Source organism: Pimephales promelas, chromosome 6 (assembly GCF_988280905.1).
Source record: "Pimephales promelas chromosome 6, fPimPro1.hap1.1, whole genome shotgun sequence".
Lineage (NCBI taxonomy): Eukaryota > Metazoa > Chordata > Actinopteri > Cypriniformes > Leuciscidae > Pimephales > Pimephales promelas.
In genome coordinates, this window is record NC_142774.1 from 12,545,862 (window position 1) to 12,566,628 (window position 20,767).

At 36.5% G+C, this 20,767-nt stretch overlaps 1 protein-coding gene and 1 long non-coding RNA gene across 2 annotated transcripts in view; both read left to right on the forward strand.

Moving 5' to 3' along the window:
* The window catches only part of LOC148978505 (uncharacterized), a 104,743-nt gene that overhangs the window by 38,080 nt on the left and 45,896 nt on the right, over positions 1–20,767 (forward strand). The gene's annotated exons all lie outside the window — the stretch shown is intronic.
* tesk1a (testis associated actin remodelling kinase 1a) lies at positions 1,278–19,349 on the forward strand. The gene is made up of 11 exons (XM_039690763.2): positions 1,278–1,460; positions 1,918–2,462; positions 5,942–6,063; positions 12,414–12,462; positions 12,550–12,696; positions 12,973–13,055; positions 13,230–13,320; positions 13,408–13,491; positions 14,123–14,209; positions 14,339–14,435; positions 15,574–19,349. Exons 2-11 carry the CDS (start codon positions 2,298–2,300, stop codon positions 16,617–16,619), a joined length of 1,971 nt encoding a protein of 656 aa, XP_039546697.2. The 5' UTR covers positions 1,278–1,460; positions 1,918–2,297; the 3' UTR covers positions 16,620–19,349.

The following is a 20,767-nucleotide window of genomic DNA, read 5'->3' on the forward strand; positions in this document are numbered from 1 at the left end:
TCTCACGAACTTATCGAATGTGGTGTAGAGCAAAAGTTCAAAGTAGCAGAGAAGTAAAAAGATTTGTTGCTCTTTTAAAATCACAGAATTCAACAGCAAGTTCTTGACACATTTTCACACATTTTTCACATTTTGTAATTAGGCTATAAATTAAAAAACAACGATAATGTAAAAATTAAAATTAAAGGGCAGAAAGAGACGTCCACATTTCTCTCTGTTGCCACCTGTTGTTGAACCACGGCAGATTCAGGCTTTTGATCATCATTTTCATCTGAAAGTAAAAAGTTAATTTCCTTCTCAAATTCAAACTCCGTGTTAGTCTCAATGGAAGTGTCTTGCATTGTTGATTGTTCCCTGTCTCGTTATGTATATATTCTCCAATAAAAAGGAAAAAGAAAGTAAAAATGTCTATGCAAGTAAAATGAATATATAGGCCTATATTTTATTTGGGGGGAAATGACAGAGTAATAATAATGTTGTTTTGTTTTAATATACTCGCTTATTGAATACATTTTGTTCATTTAAACGAAAAACTTGTGTTGCTACATAAAGTCTATAAAACAGTTCCATGGGCTAACATTTCATTTTAAACGTAAGGGCAAATTCATTGGGCTGCACATTTTAATAATGACACTGAAGACAAAGCAAAAATGTGTCATTTATTTTGCAACAATGTTAGTCTGATTTAATTTAGATGGTACCCTAAAAGATAGTGGCTTCAGTCAGATGAGTTCACCAGAATTTCAGCGGAAGAACAGGAATTTCACAACAGTGGCCAAATTTATATGATATTTTAGTTTCATTTCAAATGATGGGTTAGTGGCCTTTTTTTGTACTGCAGTGCTGACTCATGACGACGATGATATCATCGCGGTCACTGTCTGCATGCTATTAACGTTGCATCGTGAATTGAAATGTGAAAGTGACATCATGGTTCAGCAACGCCAGCGCACTGGCCGCTTGTTGGCTTTAATGCTTGATTGACGTATAATGCGGCCAATCAGAAGCCCAAATACGAAAGCTCATGTCAAGAATAAAGGCAAATGTAAACTTATTATTGCTGTGCAAATCTTGGCTAAAATGCTTAAAATACTTTCGAACTCGATTAAGCTAAGATTTCCATGACTTGCAGCCCGTGATATCCCATTGTTTTGTGAACACTGTCATTCTCCTGAAAGTAGCCTATCTAAATTGTGCAGAATCACACTGGCCTACGTTGTAGCATTTACTGCGCAACTGCGCATGCTCGACGCGCAATGTCCAGCCTCGCCAAGACCTGCCCCTATTCTTCACCAATGAACGGAACGGGCAAATATACAAGCGGCATAAACGTTATACTATGGCCGAGACGGACAGTGACAGCTTGCGAACGAGATGTTGACAAAACATTGGGGATCTGCTAAATGCAACGTTGGTCCCCAAACGAGAATGTCTTTTTTCTTCGATCTTACTGAAATCAGGTACAGTGCCATATTCTTTTGACAGTCGCATGGGCCCGGCGCCGTGCATGCCGTCCTTGGTTGCATGTGCACGCTTAAAGATGCTTTTATTATAAATTCTCATGTATAATATTCAGCTTAGTCTGTAAAACGGCTTTCGCTTTAAAAGTAGATAAAGGCGAAACATAAATTGCATTCGGAGCAAGCCCTGACATAGCGGTCTGAAACAATCCGCAATGGATCCTCTCTTTAGCCAGGCTTGACAGATGGTGCGGACACACCGCATTTCTTACTGCCATTGGAGTTGTTTTGCTGTATTATCTTGCTTGCAATAAGATTTTTCCATACTGCTGCTGCCTCTCTTCATAATTTTACTCGTTCTGTTGCCATTTATGGAGCTTCATTTGATATATCAGCATATGCTTATTTTTTAAGGAGCAATGATATATTACTTATTTTAAAACCTTTTTTTTTTCAGGATTTGTGTGTAAAAGCTGTTGGGAGTTAAGCTACATAATTTGGGGAGGACATATCTGGGACTGCGAGCGATAACGCACAACCTCTTTGGAGTAATAGCCTACTGATTTAACGACCGGAATATAGGAATATGAAACATGGCAACCGCATCCATCGCGAAACAGCCCGAGCGCACTCTTCATCACGTGCACCTCTTTACCCTTCTTGGAGAATATTTAATCGAGTAATTCTATGTGTTACTCAGTATTTCACCTCATTTTACTAGTCGTTGAGCTGCTTTTTTAAGTGATTATTTGTTGTCCATCTCACTCGGGATATGGATATTTGGACTTTGGATATTTGGCTGCGTTGAAGGGACCCGCTGCCTGCCTGTCCATCATAATGGATCAAGATGAAAACCAAGAACCTTTTCATGCCCTTTACGGGCCCAATCGGATGCGGCCATCATCGTACCGGGCACTGCGAAGTGCGGTGTCCAGCCTGGCACGAATCGACGATTTTTTCTGTGAAAAAATCGGTTCTGGGTTCTTCTCAGAAGTCTTTAAGGTAACCTCCTCTCTTCTTTTTATCCACAAACGTTTATCCACTGGTTGCACCTTTTGATGACTTTAAGTTTGGCCATGGCCATGGATATACCATAAATAAATGATCATTAACAAAGTTCATGAGGCTTGCAAAATAAATGCATTTTTAATAGATATTCACACTTTATCAACTTAACCTTTTTAATGTTTATTATTATTATTATTTAGTATCTGCTAATAAGTGCTACTATTTGGTGTGTCTCTAAGAATAGCACCTAACAGTGGTATTCACTGTGAAGTAACTTTTATGAATACAAATATATTTATTTAAAAGTGTTGTTTGATTATATTGTGAGAAATAATAGTAATTAATAATTTGTTGTTATTATTGTTGTTATTATTAACAGCATACTATTCATTTTAATTCATAATTAATATAAGTTTTTATGTTTTGGTATCATGATCATTTTGCCAAAAAATGCCTATATATATATATATATATATATATATATATATATATATATATCTTAGGGTTGTCAAACGATTATTCGCGATTAATCGCATCCAAAATAAAAGTTTGTGTTTACATATATGTGGATGCACTGTGTTTTGTGTGTATATATATATATATATATATATATATAAATACACACACATGCATGTATATTTAACAAAAAAAATATTTATATATAAAATATTTATATTTATATATAATATAAATTATATATAAATCTATATACAGTATATACATGAAAATATTTCTTAAATATATAAAAGAATGTGTGTGTATTTATATATATATAATCATTTATACACAGTGCACCCACATATATTATGTAAACACAAACATTTATTTTGGATGCGATTAATCGCGATTAATCATTTGACAGTCCTAAATATATATATATATATATATATATATATATATATATATATATATACTGTATATATATATATATATATATATATATATATATATATATACATACACACACACTGTAGTTCCTAAAGTATCATGAACTACAATGTATGTTATGTTTGTATATAATAGAACAGTGTCATATGTGTCCATGTTAAGAGCAACGGTGCCTCTGATTAACAATAAGACAGGACGGTTCCACTCTACAGCATAATCAGATTACCAACCTGCCCTAATCTGTCTGCCTCATCACAGAGGGGTATGTGTGTGTTTATTGGCCCATGTCTTTTGCTTCTATCAACAGTTGGCGGCTCTGATTTTCTTCTTGAAAGCAAATACGGAAAAATAATCTGGGTTATTTGTTTAAAATAATTTTGAAGTAAGTGGAACATGACCACAACTGACTGTCATGAAGTTCATAGTCAAACAATCCACAAATGTAATAATTTACAAAAATAGTAGTATTACATAAATAATATGAATACATAATTACATAATATTATACCTATTTTTGTTGTTTATTCTTAATTAGTGGTTAGTTAATTTTTATTTTCAAAGTACTGCAGATTTACGTGAGCATAACTAATAACTCGTGAGGTCTGAAAATATTTGACACATGACTTTTTTGACCTCTAAAAATAAAGAAAGACAGCTGTTTTGGCTCATATTTTTGAATTGTCTTACAGTATAGACAACTAAAACTTTGCAGAAAGTTGAGCATGTATCTTTTAATAAATGTAATGTTTCATGAAAGTTGTTTGTGCCATGTGTCTTTTTTCCTTTTGCGATGTCACCATTAATTCAAATTTATTTGGAACAAAATAGTGTCAGATGAATTATGTCTTGTGTGACTGACAAACGACTCTTTGTTAAATATGATGAAATATGAATGTACTGTTTGTTGACATACTGTTTGCAAATAGTTATAAATCAAAGTCAGTCCGATATCTGATTTATAAACGTAGGATGATGTATGCTGTGGTGTTTAGCGATGGATCATGTGTAGAAGTGGGTGAAACCCATGTTAAGTTTTGCATGTGACGTCATTGTAATGATGTCCGGTATTCCAGCATGGTTAGGTGGGATGACGGGAAATCCAGAAAGCCTATTAGTGCCTAATGACTATTAATACTCAGCATACTGAACTGGATCTCTGTCTTACTCTCTCACAATAATACAAACCAAAAAGCTATATTTAATTTAACACTAAAGACTATTACTATTGTATTAGTGTGTATACAAATCCTTCTCTTGTCTATCACCACTAGATACTCTATCCTCAACTCCTATATTTTCCTAATTTTATTTGACATGCTTCAGAGTAAATCTGTTTTTAGGCCCAGAAAAAGTTTTAAATACTCTTGTGCAAATGTGAATAGTTTTTATCCTCAATTAGAGCATCTGTACATGACTAAATGACATGACCGATCAAGCACTTACCCTTTTGTGAAGACCAGCTGTGGAAGTTTTTACAATTATGTTATATTATAATATTTATATTATAATATGTCTATTTTTGCTATGTATCCATGATGATGTAAATAATGAGATATATGCAATAACAAAATTATTAGTTGTGATTTTCACTGAAAAAGACGTGGTATGGAATTTCGAGTCTCAACTTATAGATTTAACTCCTAAATTTGAGTATATATAGGCTGTGTAAAGTATATTGCAATAATAGAAATACAATCTTAGAAATATATATATATATATATATATATATATATATACTGTATATACAGTATATATGAAGAGTTCAGATGCAAAAGCCTCTAAATGCCATTTGAAATTTTCTTCTTTAATGATGATTTTGATCAAACTTGTATATTTAAGTTCAGTAATTTCACTTAAATGGCAATGTTATTTAAGTGAAATTACTGAACTTAAATATACAAGTTTGATCAAAATCATCATTAAAGAAGAAAATTTCAAATGGCATTTAGAGGCTTTTGCATCTGAACTCTTCATATATATATATATATATATATATATATACACTGTGGAAAAATACATTATTAATATACTGCCTTACCTTAGTTTGACCAAAGAAAACTAAATGTTGCCACCTGCAGAGGTGCCCAAACCGTTTATTACAAATGGACAAAATCGAACTTGTGTAAGCAGTAAGCACCGTGGCCTGAAAGTAAATGCTGCATTATATCCAACAATATTACAATAATATGGACATTTTTACAAAGATGTTAACACAAAAACATGAATTAAATCAAAGTTATACTGCTTACAGTATCTGGCATGTCGTCCCCCAAATCAAAGGTCATGGACCTTGGTTTAGGCATTTCTGGTGTACTTTGTGTATCATACAAAATATTGATTTTTAGTAGTGTCACTGATTCAGTCGACGAGGTATTCCATACATTAGATAGTTTTATCTTGTAGAGACATTTTTTGGTCCCCCATGAGAAAAAACAACAACTTACAAATCATTCAAAATTATATTTCTTTGAAAAGGAAAAAAAATGCAGAAAGTTTTCTGTGATGGGAAGGTTTAAGGTTAGGGGATCGAATGTACAATTTATTTAGTATAAAAGTCATTAAGCCTGTGTTTGTGTATTCTACAGGTGCAGCACAGGATCACTGGGCAGGTGATGGCTCTGAAGATGAACACAATGGCTAGTAACAAAGCCAACATGCTGAGAGAGGTGCAACTCATGAACCGCCTTTGCCACCCCAACATCCTCAGGTATGTCACTCACCTCTTTTCCCTTTTTTAAAACATGTTTTGTTATACGAAAGACGGAATACTTTCATTATGCATGGAATTACGGCTGGGCAATATGAACAAATTATCGTATATCAACAATGTCGAGTATCATGATGTCCTTTAGGCCGTGTGTCCACCAAAGCGTTTTTAGCCAGCTGAAAAGACGCTCTGCTGAAGGCGCCGTGCTTTGGGCGCTTGAGAGCGTTTTGGCAGCGCAGCGTTTTTTCCGTTGAGACGTTTCGTTGCTATGATACAGAATATCCGCAGCAGTTGAATGTTGTGACAGTTGGTCGGTGTGGTATTAGTCCCGCCCCTCCTCCACTGTGATTGGACGGCTTGGTAAAAAGTGACAGTAATGTGCGCTGCGTTTTATCTTCAGCGTGAAAAAAAACGCTCAGCGCCTCGGTACGTTAAAAAACACGGCGCTCCCATTGAAAATAATTGAAAACATACGCCAGGCGTGTGGAAAAACGTTTTGGTGGACACACGGCCTAACTGTCAGTTACCAGATGATCATCGACAATATCTGGAAAAAAATGACAAATATATTTCACATAGCCCCATAGTTACCATACACATATTTATTCACATGCAGTGGCATTCATTAAAATACACCAAAAAATATTCCTGTAAACTCGGTTTTGTCTGAAGTGACCGTAAACAGGATCCGTGCATTGACAGCAGCCTAATAGATATAGGATAAATATTGAAACCTATGCATTTTTCTTAAGCTCATTTTCATTTTGTGTTAAAATTGAAATAATAATAAATAAATAATAAAAACGAAAGTAAAAACAACAACATCAATCGGCAGCATATCGACCCGCAGCTCCTGTCCAACAACAACCAGACCTTCTTCCTGTGTCCGGCGTGACCATCGAGTCTGTCGAGTCCGCCCTTGAGGACTCACGCTAAAGGTCCTATAGGTCTGCACTACATGATGTCACCGAAGTGTGGACTCTGAGGAAGTCCACAAGTTTGTAAGTCCACAAGGGCCTAACTGAACATAATCGTGACTAGGGATGCACCGATACCACTTTTTTGAAAAATGAGTACGAGTACGAGTACTTGCATTTCAGTACTCGCCGATACCGATACCGAGTACTTAATAAAAAAAACAAAAACATGATTTAAATATTTTTATATACGGGTTTTTAGGTCCTTGATTAAATTACTTGGGTAACACTTTATTTCGATAGTCCACTTTACTAACTATAAGTAACTTTTCAATTACATGTCAACTAACTGTCATTAGAGTATTAGTAGACTAGAGTATTAGTACGATCAGCTTAATATCTGATAACACTTTATTTATTTGGTCCCCCAACAGACATTCAACTGACTATAAGTAACTTGGCGACTACAAGTAAACTTATTCTCCTAACCCAAAGCCATTCACTTTGAAATTGTTCCACAACAGTGATGCACGGGTTGATCCAAAATGAGCGGGAGCCTGCGCCCCGCAGTTACGGGTCATCCAAAAATATTTTTAATGATATTCGGGTCGCGGTCGGTCAGGTCTTTTGGAAAAAGATGCCGATTAAACCTTTGTATTTATATAGTACTAGATACAATTTTCTATGAAATATATAGGCCGAATTTATTTATTGGCTGAATAACTGGCACGAAGATGACACACAAGCTCAGTCTAAACAGTTCTCAGTTCTGTACTGGTGTGATCCGAGAACCGCTGTACCTCTGCGTTCGTTACTACGCGGATGCGCAGTATCAGCTGCTCGTGCTCATCACTTCTCTCAGCTGTGGCAATAAGATGTCTCAGTTCAGTGAACTGTTAGAGTTACTGGAGTAAGATATAATTCGGGATATTGGTTTATTTCAACTCGGAGGGACTGTCAGGCATGTCTGAAAGTGAGTAACTTTAGTAACTTGTGGATCAGCTCTGACGCAAGACGTGAACTGTTGCGAATGATTCAGTTCGATTTAGCGTACTGGTTCGACCGGTTCATTAAAAAGAACCGATTCGTTCACGAACCGGCCATGTCTATGATCACTAGTCTGCAGAGAGATGGAGGCGGCAAGAGAAAAGGTGAAGACTGGGGAGTGGAAGCTCCGCAAATACACAAATAGAAAGAGTAAGTGTGGGAGACATTAACCGAAATAATGAAAGATGATGACCAAAGTGCTGCCTTTGTTATATGTAGGCTGTGATTAACCCATTTCTCAGAACATGGTATCGGTCCCCTGTATCGGGGGACTTTTAACGAGTACGAGTACTTTAGAAAATGTGGTATCGAGGCCGATACCAGATACCGGTATCGGTATCGGTGCATCCCTAATCGTGACAGATCGCCCCCTCCAGGAAGGCGCGGCCTCGCATGGTAAAATGGCTGAGTAGGTGGTTTCGGAGGTGGACAAGGGACTGGTAAAGGAGGAAGACCCGGTGTAAGGAACCATAGTGGTGATGATAGTGGCCTCGCCAAGGAGGCGAGGATGGGAGAAGTGGCCAGGTGTTACACCAGAGCACAGTCAGGATAAAGGCCTATGGCAGAGTCGACAGAGGGAGGAGGCATGATGGAGTCTCAACTGACAACATCCAGGAGATGATTGACGGAGAAGCCATTCACAGTGGAGCCCTAGGTGCAGACGGAAAGTTGATGGATCCAAATGACACAGACGGTTCAATAGATCAAGGCCTGAGTGAGGCAGAGCAACTGAGGGCCGAGGTGGCCCCGAAGGGAGGGTGGAGCCAGACAGAGCCGTAGGGGTGTAAATAAGTCCGTGGCATAGGAGGGGTGATGTCTGACCCAGGTGGAGCCAGTGGAACGAGGGAGCCGCGGTGGAGTAAAAGGCACAGATGCTGAAGGCGAACTACATACTTAGGTGAAGCTAGCAACCGTTAGACCCGAGGCTCATCCACACAGCATTCGTCCACAGCAAAAGGAAAGAAGAGGGGCTGAATGGAACCAGTTTAAGCGGGGATGAAGGGTTGGCCGAATCTGGATGAGAGAGGTTGGGTGGGATTAGCAGTGATGGAAAATAATATTCAGGGTTGGAGAGACCAGAGGTGATAGTGTCAACACAGTAGATACAGGGCAGGGCTGGGTTGGGAGCATTACCTCTGTTTCCCAATCGATCAGTTATGCTTCGGTGTCCACCTCCACCAATACTCCCACTGGTACAGAGGTTACCAGCTCACACACCTGGTGAGACTCACTGTGGGGGCTCTGGCGTTGTGTTCGTCTTGCAGGATGAAGACTGGCTGGGCTCTGTGCTTGGCGACATTTCTATGGATGTTGGCTGGGGCTGGATGATCGCAATGTTCTCATCCACTGCTTTGCCAGTGACCAAGGAGGATCCATCCACCCATAGAGTGAAATTAACCTCATTGTCCTGCTCCCACACCAGAAACCGTCCATTAAGGAGAGGTCATCACACGCCGCACAGTGGCTGATGTTGACAGGACTTAAAGTATTACGACTCCGTGCCGGATCTCAAGACACATTCAAGACCTCCTTTATCATGTGGATAAGTATCTTGAGTCAATTCTGTAGTTCTTTTTAGAAAATAATGGGTTGTCTTAACAGTAACTTCCAAAAGCCCTTGAGAAACTAAGGCAGAACACCGTGACACCAGTTACCACTCTTTGGCTTTGTTTTGGAACGCTCATATTGAGTTACGGTACTCTGCCTTTGTTTAGCCACGAGTCATTTACGAAGTTAGGCCTACTGTGCCGGTGTTCTATCAAATAATGATACCTATCAGATTGTACGGAGTTCTTCCTTTGTTTTACTGTCCATTAAAATTGAAATTACGGTGTAGCCTGTGTACATTGTACATCTTCCATCAGTCCCTGTAACTTCTGGTGTCCCCAGAGCTTTGTCCTGCACAAACGCAGTTAGAACATTTAGTATGGTCTGACTCTGAACCCGCTCCATCGACAAACGTGCAATATCGATCATGAAGGATATGAAGAGTTCAGATGCAAAGCCTCTAAATGCCATTTGAAATTTTCTTCTTTAATGATGATTTTTATCAAACTTGTATTTAAGTTCAGTAATTTCACTTAAATAACAATTAATAGGTAATTATCATTGCCATTTAAGTGAAATCACTGAACTTACATATAGTACAAGCTTGATAAAAATGATCATTCTAGAAGAAAATTTCAACTTAGAGGCTTTTACATCTGAACTCTTCATATGTGCAGAGTTGACAGAAAAAATGTTACACGTGCCATAGCAGGTGAATACAACAAAAAACTAAAGCCCCGCCTCACCTTTCGGGTACCAGACCTGGTTGAAACACTCTAGCTGAAGCAAATCTAGCTGGCAGAGTGCGGTCAAGCCGACATGGGAATAATATCACAGGGAGTGTTAATAATGAAGCAACAACATGGGTTTATACATTCAAATACAACACAATGAAGCAACAAGTGTAACCTACTGGTGCATACAACATCAGACCAGCTGTTACAAGCGGCTTGTAACTACAGCGTCCGGAATAAATTCGTGGGACGAGCGAGATTTTCTAACATTATCTACGAGATATCTACCAATTGAAGATATCTTTACCGCTATGGAGGTATTTTGTATTAAATAATGCCATCAGAATGCAACCAAAGCACAAGGATAACAATACGTAGATATATACTGTAAGTAATTGTAAATCATACAAAATAAATGTCACAATCACTAGATTTTATACAGGTGTTTCTATAATGATTTTGTTAATTATTTTACATTATTTACGTATTTCAGTTACAATTTTAACATACAGCTGTAATACTTAAAAATAAATGGTGCCATTGAAGAGCAGTCTGTCTGTGCAGTTTCTCTCCAACAACATCCCTGAAAAATGATTCAGGCTCAGAATTTTTTTTTTTAATTCCTCCTCTAAGTTCTAGGCAGCTTCTAGACGCAGTATTTACAGCTGCAATGTCCCTATTTGGTCTGGTATTTTGTCATGTTTAGACTCCGAAGATGATGATGTCAGGTTAAGAGTTTTGAAAGTAACTAGGTTAATTTACAGAAGCAAACAATTTGAGACAGAGTCCATAGCAAATACCAACAATTCTAGACAAACACAGCAAGGAATGAGGAACTTAAATACTCAATCACAACAAACTCAATAATGATAAGCTCTGATTAAATGAATATCTATGGTGACAAATGACTGGCGGGAAAACTAGAACAAAGGAAACAGGAAACAGACGATGAACAAACTAAAAGTCCATGAAAGTGAAACTAACTGAACATAATCATGACATACACATCTTAAATTGATGTTTTTATTCCTAAGTTAATGTTGCTATTCATTTTTATGCAATTTATTTTGTTCTGCAGATGAAAAAAAACTGTATCCTATAAATTTGAAATAGCAGTGATATCTCCATTTAAAAAAAACATTACTATCAAGTAGTTTATTTTGGTCTGCAGTTTAATAAAAGTTAAACAGGAAAACAATAATAAAATGGTTGCAGCCTATGTAGCGGCATCTGTTTCTGAATATTAATTTAAATGCACATATTAATAAATACAAAAAAAATTACATGCATTACCATTGTAATTAAAATTATTTTATATATATTATTTAGTTATTTTGCAAAAAGTGCTTTAAATATCTCATGCCAATACTCCAATATTCAGTAAAATCTTTTTAGGTTTTTTTTAGGTTTGGAGTTTCCAGTGTTGGCAGCTCTGTTATAGCTTATTAGGAGCGTTTAAAAAATGAAAAATAAAATACATAAATATAATTTTTAATTACTTGTGTTTCTAAAAAAATAAATCAGTAATTTTTATTTCGTCAGTCAGTTTCCGTGCCGGTGTGGATACTGGCATTCACCTCTTACATACAGTAACAGCAAAGCTTTTAAGTTCAAACTAACCAAAGTAGCCTAAAACCTTTAACGTTTCAATAATTAAATTAAACTAACTGAATCGCAGGCTATCAATTAGTGCATTCAAACTCATAATGGTGTGTGTTTACGGTGTATATCAGTGTTGTGACTATGTAATTGGATATCGCAATTTTTTTAAGGTGATTATCGATAAAATAAAAATGTAAAAAAAATCATATCGCCCAGCCCTATGAAATGCTTCCCAACACTACAATGAATTGTTTACTTCACTACTGTTTAATAGCAGCATTACACCAGTTTTTATATTGCAATATTTACTTGAGTTGTGTAGTTGTAAAGTCTGAACTGAATGTGATGAGAATGAGATTGTGGTGTGGTATATTTTTGTTTGTTTGTTTGTTTTATGTATCCCATGGGGGAATTATCCGAGGTTAAAAGTGCTTATTTACAAAAGGAATGCAAAAAAGAAAAGAAAAAAACAATCCAATACTCACCTTGAAGTCTTTCTTAGGTTTTTGGGTGTATGTGTTCACGAAGGACAGCTTCATGCTCTAACAGAGGTAAGACACTGCACAGAAATCCAGACTACAGGAGTTAACGGACTGTCTGGTTGATGTGATGATAACTGTAGTGTGACTGCTTTACAGTACATAAATGGGGGCAACTTGGAGCAGCTACTGGACAGTGACATATATCTGTCATGGACTGTGAGGATAGGTCTGTCTCTGGACATTGCAAGAGGGCTGCAATATCTACACAGCAAGGGCATTTTCCACCGAGATCTTACATCTAAGGTACAGACACAATTACAATTCACTGATATATTCTATTAACACTAGGGTTGCCAACTTGAGGAAAGTAAGGGATAATCTTGTTTCTTTATGGGAAAAATAATGAACAGTATAAAGGACACTTAACATTTTGTACTGTACCACACATAGTGTATGCCATTTCAGTGTTTGCAGTTAAGTGTGTCAAGCGTTTTTTGCCTGAATTAAATGCTAAATGAATCAGATTTGTTTTGCTTAACCTTTTTGTACACAACACTCTGACACAACACTCTTTTACAGAATTGTCTGGTGCGTTGTGACAATGGTGCTTTTACAGCTGTGGTTGGGGACTTTGGGCTGGCAGAGAAAATCCCTGATTATAGGTCAGTCAGTGCATACCTTATCTTACATATAACAGAAATCATACAGATTTATGACACACATTTAACCCAGAAATACAAGCAAACTTATTACACATATAAGAAAGAATATATATTCAGAATGTTATTCCAAACAAAACTCAAATACTGATTGAAGACATGCATGCTTGTCTACAGTGATGGTGTTGAAAAGCAGCCTTTGGCGGTTGTGGGCTCCCCCTATTGGATGGCTCCAGAAATGTTAAGAGGAGAGCTGTACAATGAGAAGGTATCCTGTCTTTGAAAACTAACAAATCAATATTCAGCTCTGCTCATGTGCTTGTGTTACTTCATTCATGTCATGTTCATACCATAGGCGGATGTCTTTTCATATGGAATAATCCTTTGTGAGATTATTGCTCGAATTGAGGCTGACCCAGATATTCTCCCACGGACAGAGGTACATCATACAGCTGCTTAACACCACATGAAACACAGTCAAGCATAGAATCATAAGCTGGTTTATCATATATAAATCAAGCCTAGAGATTGTGTAAAAAATCACTTAATCACTTTTGCTAAATTTAAGTTTAAAGATTTTTTGTTCAAAGACAAAAACTTCAATCTAGTCTGAAAATCTAGTCTATTAATAGAAAGTCTATTGTTTAGGTAATGATAACAGAAATATTTATTTTCTAAAATTGTATTGAATTGTATTGATTTTAAAATTGAATTATGTATCTGTAAACAAAACAAACTTAATGTAGAAATAATTATATTTATTTTGTCACTTACTCGCATGTTTATTTTTTATATGATGCATGTGCATATGAATAACTATATAATGAATCAACATCTCTAAATCTGAGCATGACCACTAGAGCACTGCCTCCCTCTGCTGGTCGAGCAGCATGTTGCATATTTCTACAAAATAGATTTTTCATAGTTCATTTTATTTTAGAAAGCAACACGTTGTTCATTATTGAAGTTAAATATGTATTTCAAGTTTATCTGTGTGTGTATTTGTATTCTGTCTGAAGATGCCTGATCAGTGAAATACATATAAAATAAAATGTTCTGTTTGACTGTAGGATTTTGGACTGGATGTGGAAGCCTTTGGGCATATGGTGGGAGACTGTCCGCCTCCATTCCTTCGCCTGGCTGTCAATTGCTGCAATGTAAGCTACGTACCCAAAAATAAAATAAAACTGAAAATTCAAAAACACATAGGATCTGTAGATCTGTATAAAACTGTTCATGTTATTCACTGAGATCGTTTTTTATGTGTTATTTTATGTCTATGGTAGATGAGTGCAGACAGTCGCCCTGCCTTTTCTGAAATAGTAGTAACACTTGAGATGAACGAGAGAGAAAGAGTGAAAAGTGAAGTTCCAGTCATCCTAGGTAAGTAATGATAAATAAATCAGTGTAATGAATTATTTTTTATAATCATTAATTAAATGAATAATTGAATTTAAGCCCACGTGTGTATATATTGTGTGTGGGGTCAGTTTAAAAAAAAAAAAAAGGTACATTTTTAAAGAAATTAATACTTTTATTAATCAAGGATGCATTAAAGCAGCACTATGCCGTTTTTTTACCTTAAAGCTACACTGTGTGATTTTTACCCCCATCTAGCGGTGAAAAGTTATATGACCATCCAGTGAATATTAGTTTCTGTTCCTCTCAATTGTGATTTCGTTTTAACTCCTACGGTGGCCAGTGTAGTCCAAGATTAACATGGCTTCCAGTTTGACCTCGTCCATGAGTGTTAAATCAAACGTCAAAACGCGAAAGGCGAAGCTTGAATTAACGGGTATGTCCCTCTTTGGCTAATGTACTTTCAAGATGGAGGGGCAACATGGTGACCGACACTAGAGCCCCTTACCCGTATGTATTTTCAATGGCATATTATACACTCACGAGAATACTTTATTACTTGAACAAAGTAAATATACATTAATGAGCACATATGTTTTTGAAAGAACTAAGTATTTTTAGCTAAGAATAAACTAAAAGAGTTACACAGTGTAGCTTTAACTGAATAGCTTCGGAGTTATTGCAAGGTTTATATGACTATTTACGGGTTGAATGTTGGGCGTCTCACGTCAGAGTTTATCAAAAACGGAAATCCTGCATAGTGCTGATTTAAATTGCGATGATACAGGCATTTCTGATATTACGAAAGATTTCTATTTCAAATAAATTAAAATATAAATCAAAAATATTAAGTTGTACTGTTTTTAACATTCAAAATAAGAAATGTTTCTTAAGCCCCAAATAATACAATGATTTCTAAAGTATTATGTGACTGGTTCTTTTTAATTGTAATAATAGTTCACAAAATTACTGTTTACTATATTTTTGAACAAATAAAGCTTTAAAAAAAACATACTTTTGAATAGCTGTGTATATTATATGCAAATTTAAAATATTTTGGTTGTTTTTTAAAAGTAAATTCACTGGTTTAAACTTGAACTCTTTTTACAACACTTTCTTTACCACTCTTAAAGAAATAATGTCATTGTTGTGGTTTCCTCAGAACCCATTGCCATTGACGTCAGCCCGTATAGGAGAAGAAGCTCACCATGCTATCCCGGTGACCAGCGCCTGTCACGTAGTCAGTCAGACGTATTGCCCCCTGCCACATCACCATGTTTAGGCACTCCTGCTCGGGTCAACCCATTCTCTCTTCGCCAAGACCTCAACGGTGGTCGCATCAAGCTGTTCGACACCCCTAGCAAATCTGTCATCTCTCTTACCTTTACCCTTCCACCACCTCCAGACCCTTGTGCCTCCCCACCACTGAACGGGAGCCCGGGGCTCCGAGGACCCCCTCGAAGGTGTCGGTCCCTGCCGTGCACCCCTGATCTGGGTCGACAGCTACCCTTCCGGGACCAAGAGGGCCGTAAAGAGGAAGAGGATGAGAGAAATGAAGAACTGGGAGATGGAATTCAAGAGAAGGAGGCGGAAGGACGGCAAGATGATGTGGAGGACTCAGGCCTGGTTCTGGACTTAGATATGGTGTCTTTAGAACGGGTAGAAGAGGAGGAGGAAGAGGTGGAGAAGGAGGGCCTGAACCTCACAGAGCCCATGGACTGTAGTAGTTCACCTGACACAGCTGAAGGAAACGTGTCAGGGAAGCGGCTTATTAGCGGTTCTTCTTATTCCCCGTCCTTAAAATCCAACGGTTGGGCTACGCCCATCTCAAACGGACCAACGTTATTACCTCCCCTTCCCCGTTTGGACAACAACAATGGACTGCTGAGGCCTGGGCGCCCGTTTGCATGGGCTAGACTCAAAGGATACCGAGGCCCCGCCCCGGAGCCTTTACCGCCTACTAATGAACAAGACGATGTCATGTCATGTCCGGCCTGTTGTCTGACGGGGTTCAGCTTCCCTTCCTTGTGCCTGCGTGGACCACCTCCCTCGCACCGTGGACCTCCACGAAGACCTTACAGGAACTTCAACAGAGGGGAAGCGTCTGCAGCCACTGCAAAGGGACTGCTCTGTCGGGGAGCAACGGGTCTGGCTCTATCCGCTGCAACCTGTGAGCCAGGGTTAGCTCTGCCAGAGGCCCAGACCTAAAGATGACCACTGCAACATCTCAGAAACTGCTCAATATTTACAACGAACAACAGAGTCGGGACGCATCAGACATGTCAGTATGGTTATCTTACTGGATGCAGTGTGGGATGAACCAGAGGTATAGTTCACCGAAAAATGAAAACTCATCATTTACCTGTACGACTTTCTGTATTCTGTGGAACAGAATCAGGTCCAAGTCTTTTGAGATGTGGGTGAGTAAATTATTTTCTAGGGCTACACAGTAGGCTATATCAAAATAAATTACATTTTGTGACATGGCTTAGTGTGATTGTCAAATTGTGCAGGCTACAATTTATTTAAATAAATATTATATGCATTACCAGTTTCAGCGGATTACATTTAAATGAATACAGTGCCGTGCTTTACTCTGAAAAAAGGCAGTACATATGAAGAGTTCAGATGCAAAAGCCTCTAAATGCCATTTGAAATTTTCTTCTTTAATGATGATTTTTATCAAACTTGTATATTTAAGTTCAGTAATTTCACTTAAATGGCAATGCTAATTACCTATTAATTGTTATTTAAGTGACATTACTGAACTTAAATATACAAGTTTGATAAAAAAACATCATTAAAGATGAAAATTTCAAATGGCATTTAGAGGCTTTTGCATCTGAACTCTTCATATATTTATTTGCTGGCAACTTGTCAAAGTAAAAGCTTGATGGTTTAACTTTGGAAATAAAGTAACTAAGATGCAAATATTAGTATAATAATTTGATGGTTTTACAATAAATTAAAATTTTATTTTACAGTACAATAGTATTATTACCTTATATTATTTAATAATAATCACAATAAACAAAACAGCACAAAAATATTGGGAATGTGGCCTATGAAAACTTAAGTAGAAAGAGACGAGTTCAATTTATAGTTACTGTCTGATATAGGTTTGAGTAAGTTAAAACTTAAACATTTTTACAATTAATCAGAAAAGTTAAAAAATCAAGTTTTCCCAAATTGTTAAGCTCTTTATATATATATTAACCCTACAAAATCACTCCAGTCATTCTAAAATTACTTTTCCCCCCAAATATAGTTATATTAGTCATCCACAGAAAAAAACAAATTGCAATATTTTGTGCAGTCCTAGAATTTTCGTTTTTGAGTGAACTACACCTTCAATGCATTAGATATACACAAGTTAAAAGTGAGAAATGAAAGGCATTCTGGTACCATAGTGCCAGTTCTTTATCATGTTTTTTTTTTTTTTTTTGTACTGTAATTCAGAATAACGTAATATCATCACTTTACAATACTGTCTGCTTTTTATTGTGTGCTCTTTTTGGCTCCATAAATGTTTGATTGACTCAAAGCCACTGTTAAAAAAAAGTGTTTGTTATAAGGGTGACCTATGTGAAAATAGTGGCATGTCAAGCATTTTATGTGTATTATCTCATGTATTTATTTATTAGATAAGCATTCCTCAGAAGGACTGAGTGCTCTTCACTTTGCTGTGAGAGTGGACTAGGGTGTGTTGATACAATTTTGTGATACACATGTATGTTTAGATGCAATGTATGCAGTAAATCGGTAATTCTGTAAAATGTACTGTTTAATAGGCTTTTTTAAATGAAAACTTCCATGTTTTGAGTTTTACACAAATGAAGATGTGTAGGAGTGCCTGTAGAGGATAGCAGGATATTTTTTATTTTATCTCCCCCTAGTGGTCAGGAGGACACCCTCTTGTTAGATCACTGCTGCTGTTATTTAAAAAACAAAAAACAAATTCCTCTTACATGAGTGATGTTTGAGGGCATTTACCTTTTAAGACATTTAAGTTTAATCTAGCTCAGTTTTTTTGTGATGTTCAAGGTATGGATATGTATTTGAAAAAGTAAAATAGCATCTTGCACAAAGTGTTTTCTGATGTCACTGACATTTACTCATGACGGTTATGTGACACACCCCAACACATGATCAACAAATGTGCTTTCTGTTACATATTCAGTCTGAAAAGATTCCTCATTATTTTATGCAGGATCTTAGGCGGTCTGTAATGCTGAAGTGCAGATTAGGCCTCAAAAAATGCGTTCACTGAATATACTCATGCTTGTGAACGTACATCTGTTTATGTTATGAGATGAGCATAGGAAGTATCTGCATGCTGAGTACTGTACAAAACAGTGATCTGTACATATTAATGCATGACAACAGGCATAAAGCTGTCTAGCGCATTGAAACTTCCCTTCTGGCATCAGAAGTGAAGTTGTCTCAAGGCGTTTTGTCTTATTCGGATCTGAATTCAGATGAGATATGGATGCAATAAGTGCAGAAAGTTATATTTCTTATAGTTTGGCGGGTGAAATGTTAAAATTAAAGTACATTTTCTAGTACTAATCTGTGAAGTAACGTATTGGGCTGTTAAAGTCAGGAAGCTGATTTTGAAATATCTCATTATTTATAATTTTCCATGCACGCAAGAGATCTGATTGTGTGTAATATATATATCACAGACATTCAGAACTTGCCTCCTTTGTGTCGGTGATGAAGTGATGTTATAGCGGATGGGGCATTGATGGATTTGTAAAGCCCATGTTACTGTATAAAGGTTTGTTTCTTTCAAAGAGAGAACCTCTTTCTCTGAAAACAAAGCACTTATCACTACAGTTACTGTTATTAGTTCTGGGGAACTGCAGCTTTAATAAATGTCAATGAGTTGTTATTTATGAAAATGTCATGAAATAAAAAAAACATTGAATGTAGAAATTGTCTCTTTTTTTCTCAATTTAATCCTTAAAACAGATTTGATATGTTGACAGAAATGGTTATAGCTACAGAGCCGAATCATACAACAGAAATGCATTAAGAGCCATAACCAAGTGGACAGTGCTCATAACCCATTGAAGAGCTGTTGTGTTTATAGGAACGCAGTTTCCAATCCGGCATGCATTTGATCCCATTCCCCCTCTCTTGCTATAATCTCTGCCAGCAAAATGATAAGACTAGAACAAAACAGACGGATGTTTAACAGTAACTAGTTTTTAATATGGCAGATACATTTTATTCTTCTTCAAATGGAACAAGAAAGAAATCTGAAAAACCAAAGTATTATCCTATCCTAGGATAATTATTATCCTACAACTCTTAACTTATATTGATTAAAAAGGAAAGAACATAAATAAAAACATTCAGAGTGAAAAAAGACGGTATCGAAATTTACACAGTATCTTTTCTCTTTATTCCAGAGCATTTGATGTTATTTATTATCTTTAAACTGATTATGTAATTGGCATGATACATTTAGCTGACTGTTAATAAACTTACATTTGGATTTATTCTGACTGTAGATTACGCTGCATCCAGTGTTAAGTACATAGATCTCAAAATAGATGGAGCATGGGGCACATCTGTACACTATAATGTAATACATGTAATATAAATGATAATAAAATAATATATATAATAATAATGATATAAAATAATACATGTAATAATAAATCCATGTAATACGCCATGTCAAGCTCTGAGTGAGTGGTATTTACGACATGTTTTATGGTGTTAGATCTATCCTAGTACCCTAGTTATAAATCATTCACCTTCTACCTTATTTAGTTTATTCTCTCAGGTAAGGTAAAGATGGTCGAATTCTACAATAGATAATATACAAATTCATACTTACACTCTAGTAGAAAGACCCCCTCCGTGGCTAAGTTCTTTATCGCAAGCTGAGTGTCACGGTGTGGTGCAGGCAGAAGAGCAGACAGAGTCCAGATGACAACGAAGAGAACTTTTACTCTCTCTCTCTCTCTCTCTCTCTCTCTCTCTCTCTCTCTCTCTCTCTCTCTCTCTCTCTCTCTCTCTCTCTCTCTCTATATTTATATATATATTTATATTTATATTTATTTATATTTATATATTTATATATTTATATATATATATATATATATATATATATATATATATATATATATATATATATATATATATATATCACAAGAATACAGGTAGGAGCAACAAAGGGTAACATGCAACATCGACCGACAAAGACTGACTAAAACAGAGGGAACTAAATACAAGGAGGAATCAAACATAATGGGGTGAAAACAGGTGATACTGATGAACGAGACGATGAACAGGAGGCTGATGAGCGAGTGAGTTCAGGTGTGGGTGACAAGAGGATCTTG

Excerpts from the sequence above, each read along its gene's own strand:
- tesk1a (XM_039690763.2), top strand. The coding sequence starts at position 2,298 with ATGGATCAAGATGAAAACCAAGAACCTTTTCATGCCCTTTACGGGCCC. Across the intron at positions 13,321-13,407 it reads GAGAGCTGTACAATGAGAAG|GCGGATGTCTTTTCATATGG; the intron begins GTATCCTGTCTT and ends TTCATACCATAG. Across the intron at positions 13,492-14,122 it reads ATATTCTCCCACGGACAGAG|GATTTTGGACTGGATGTGGA; the intron begins GTACATCATACA and ends GTTTGACTGTAG.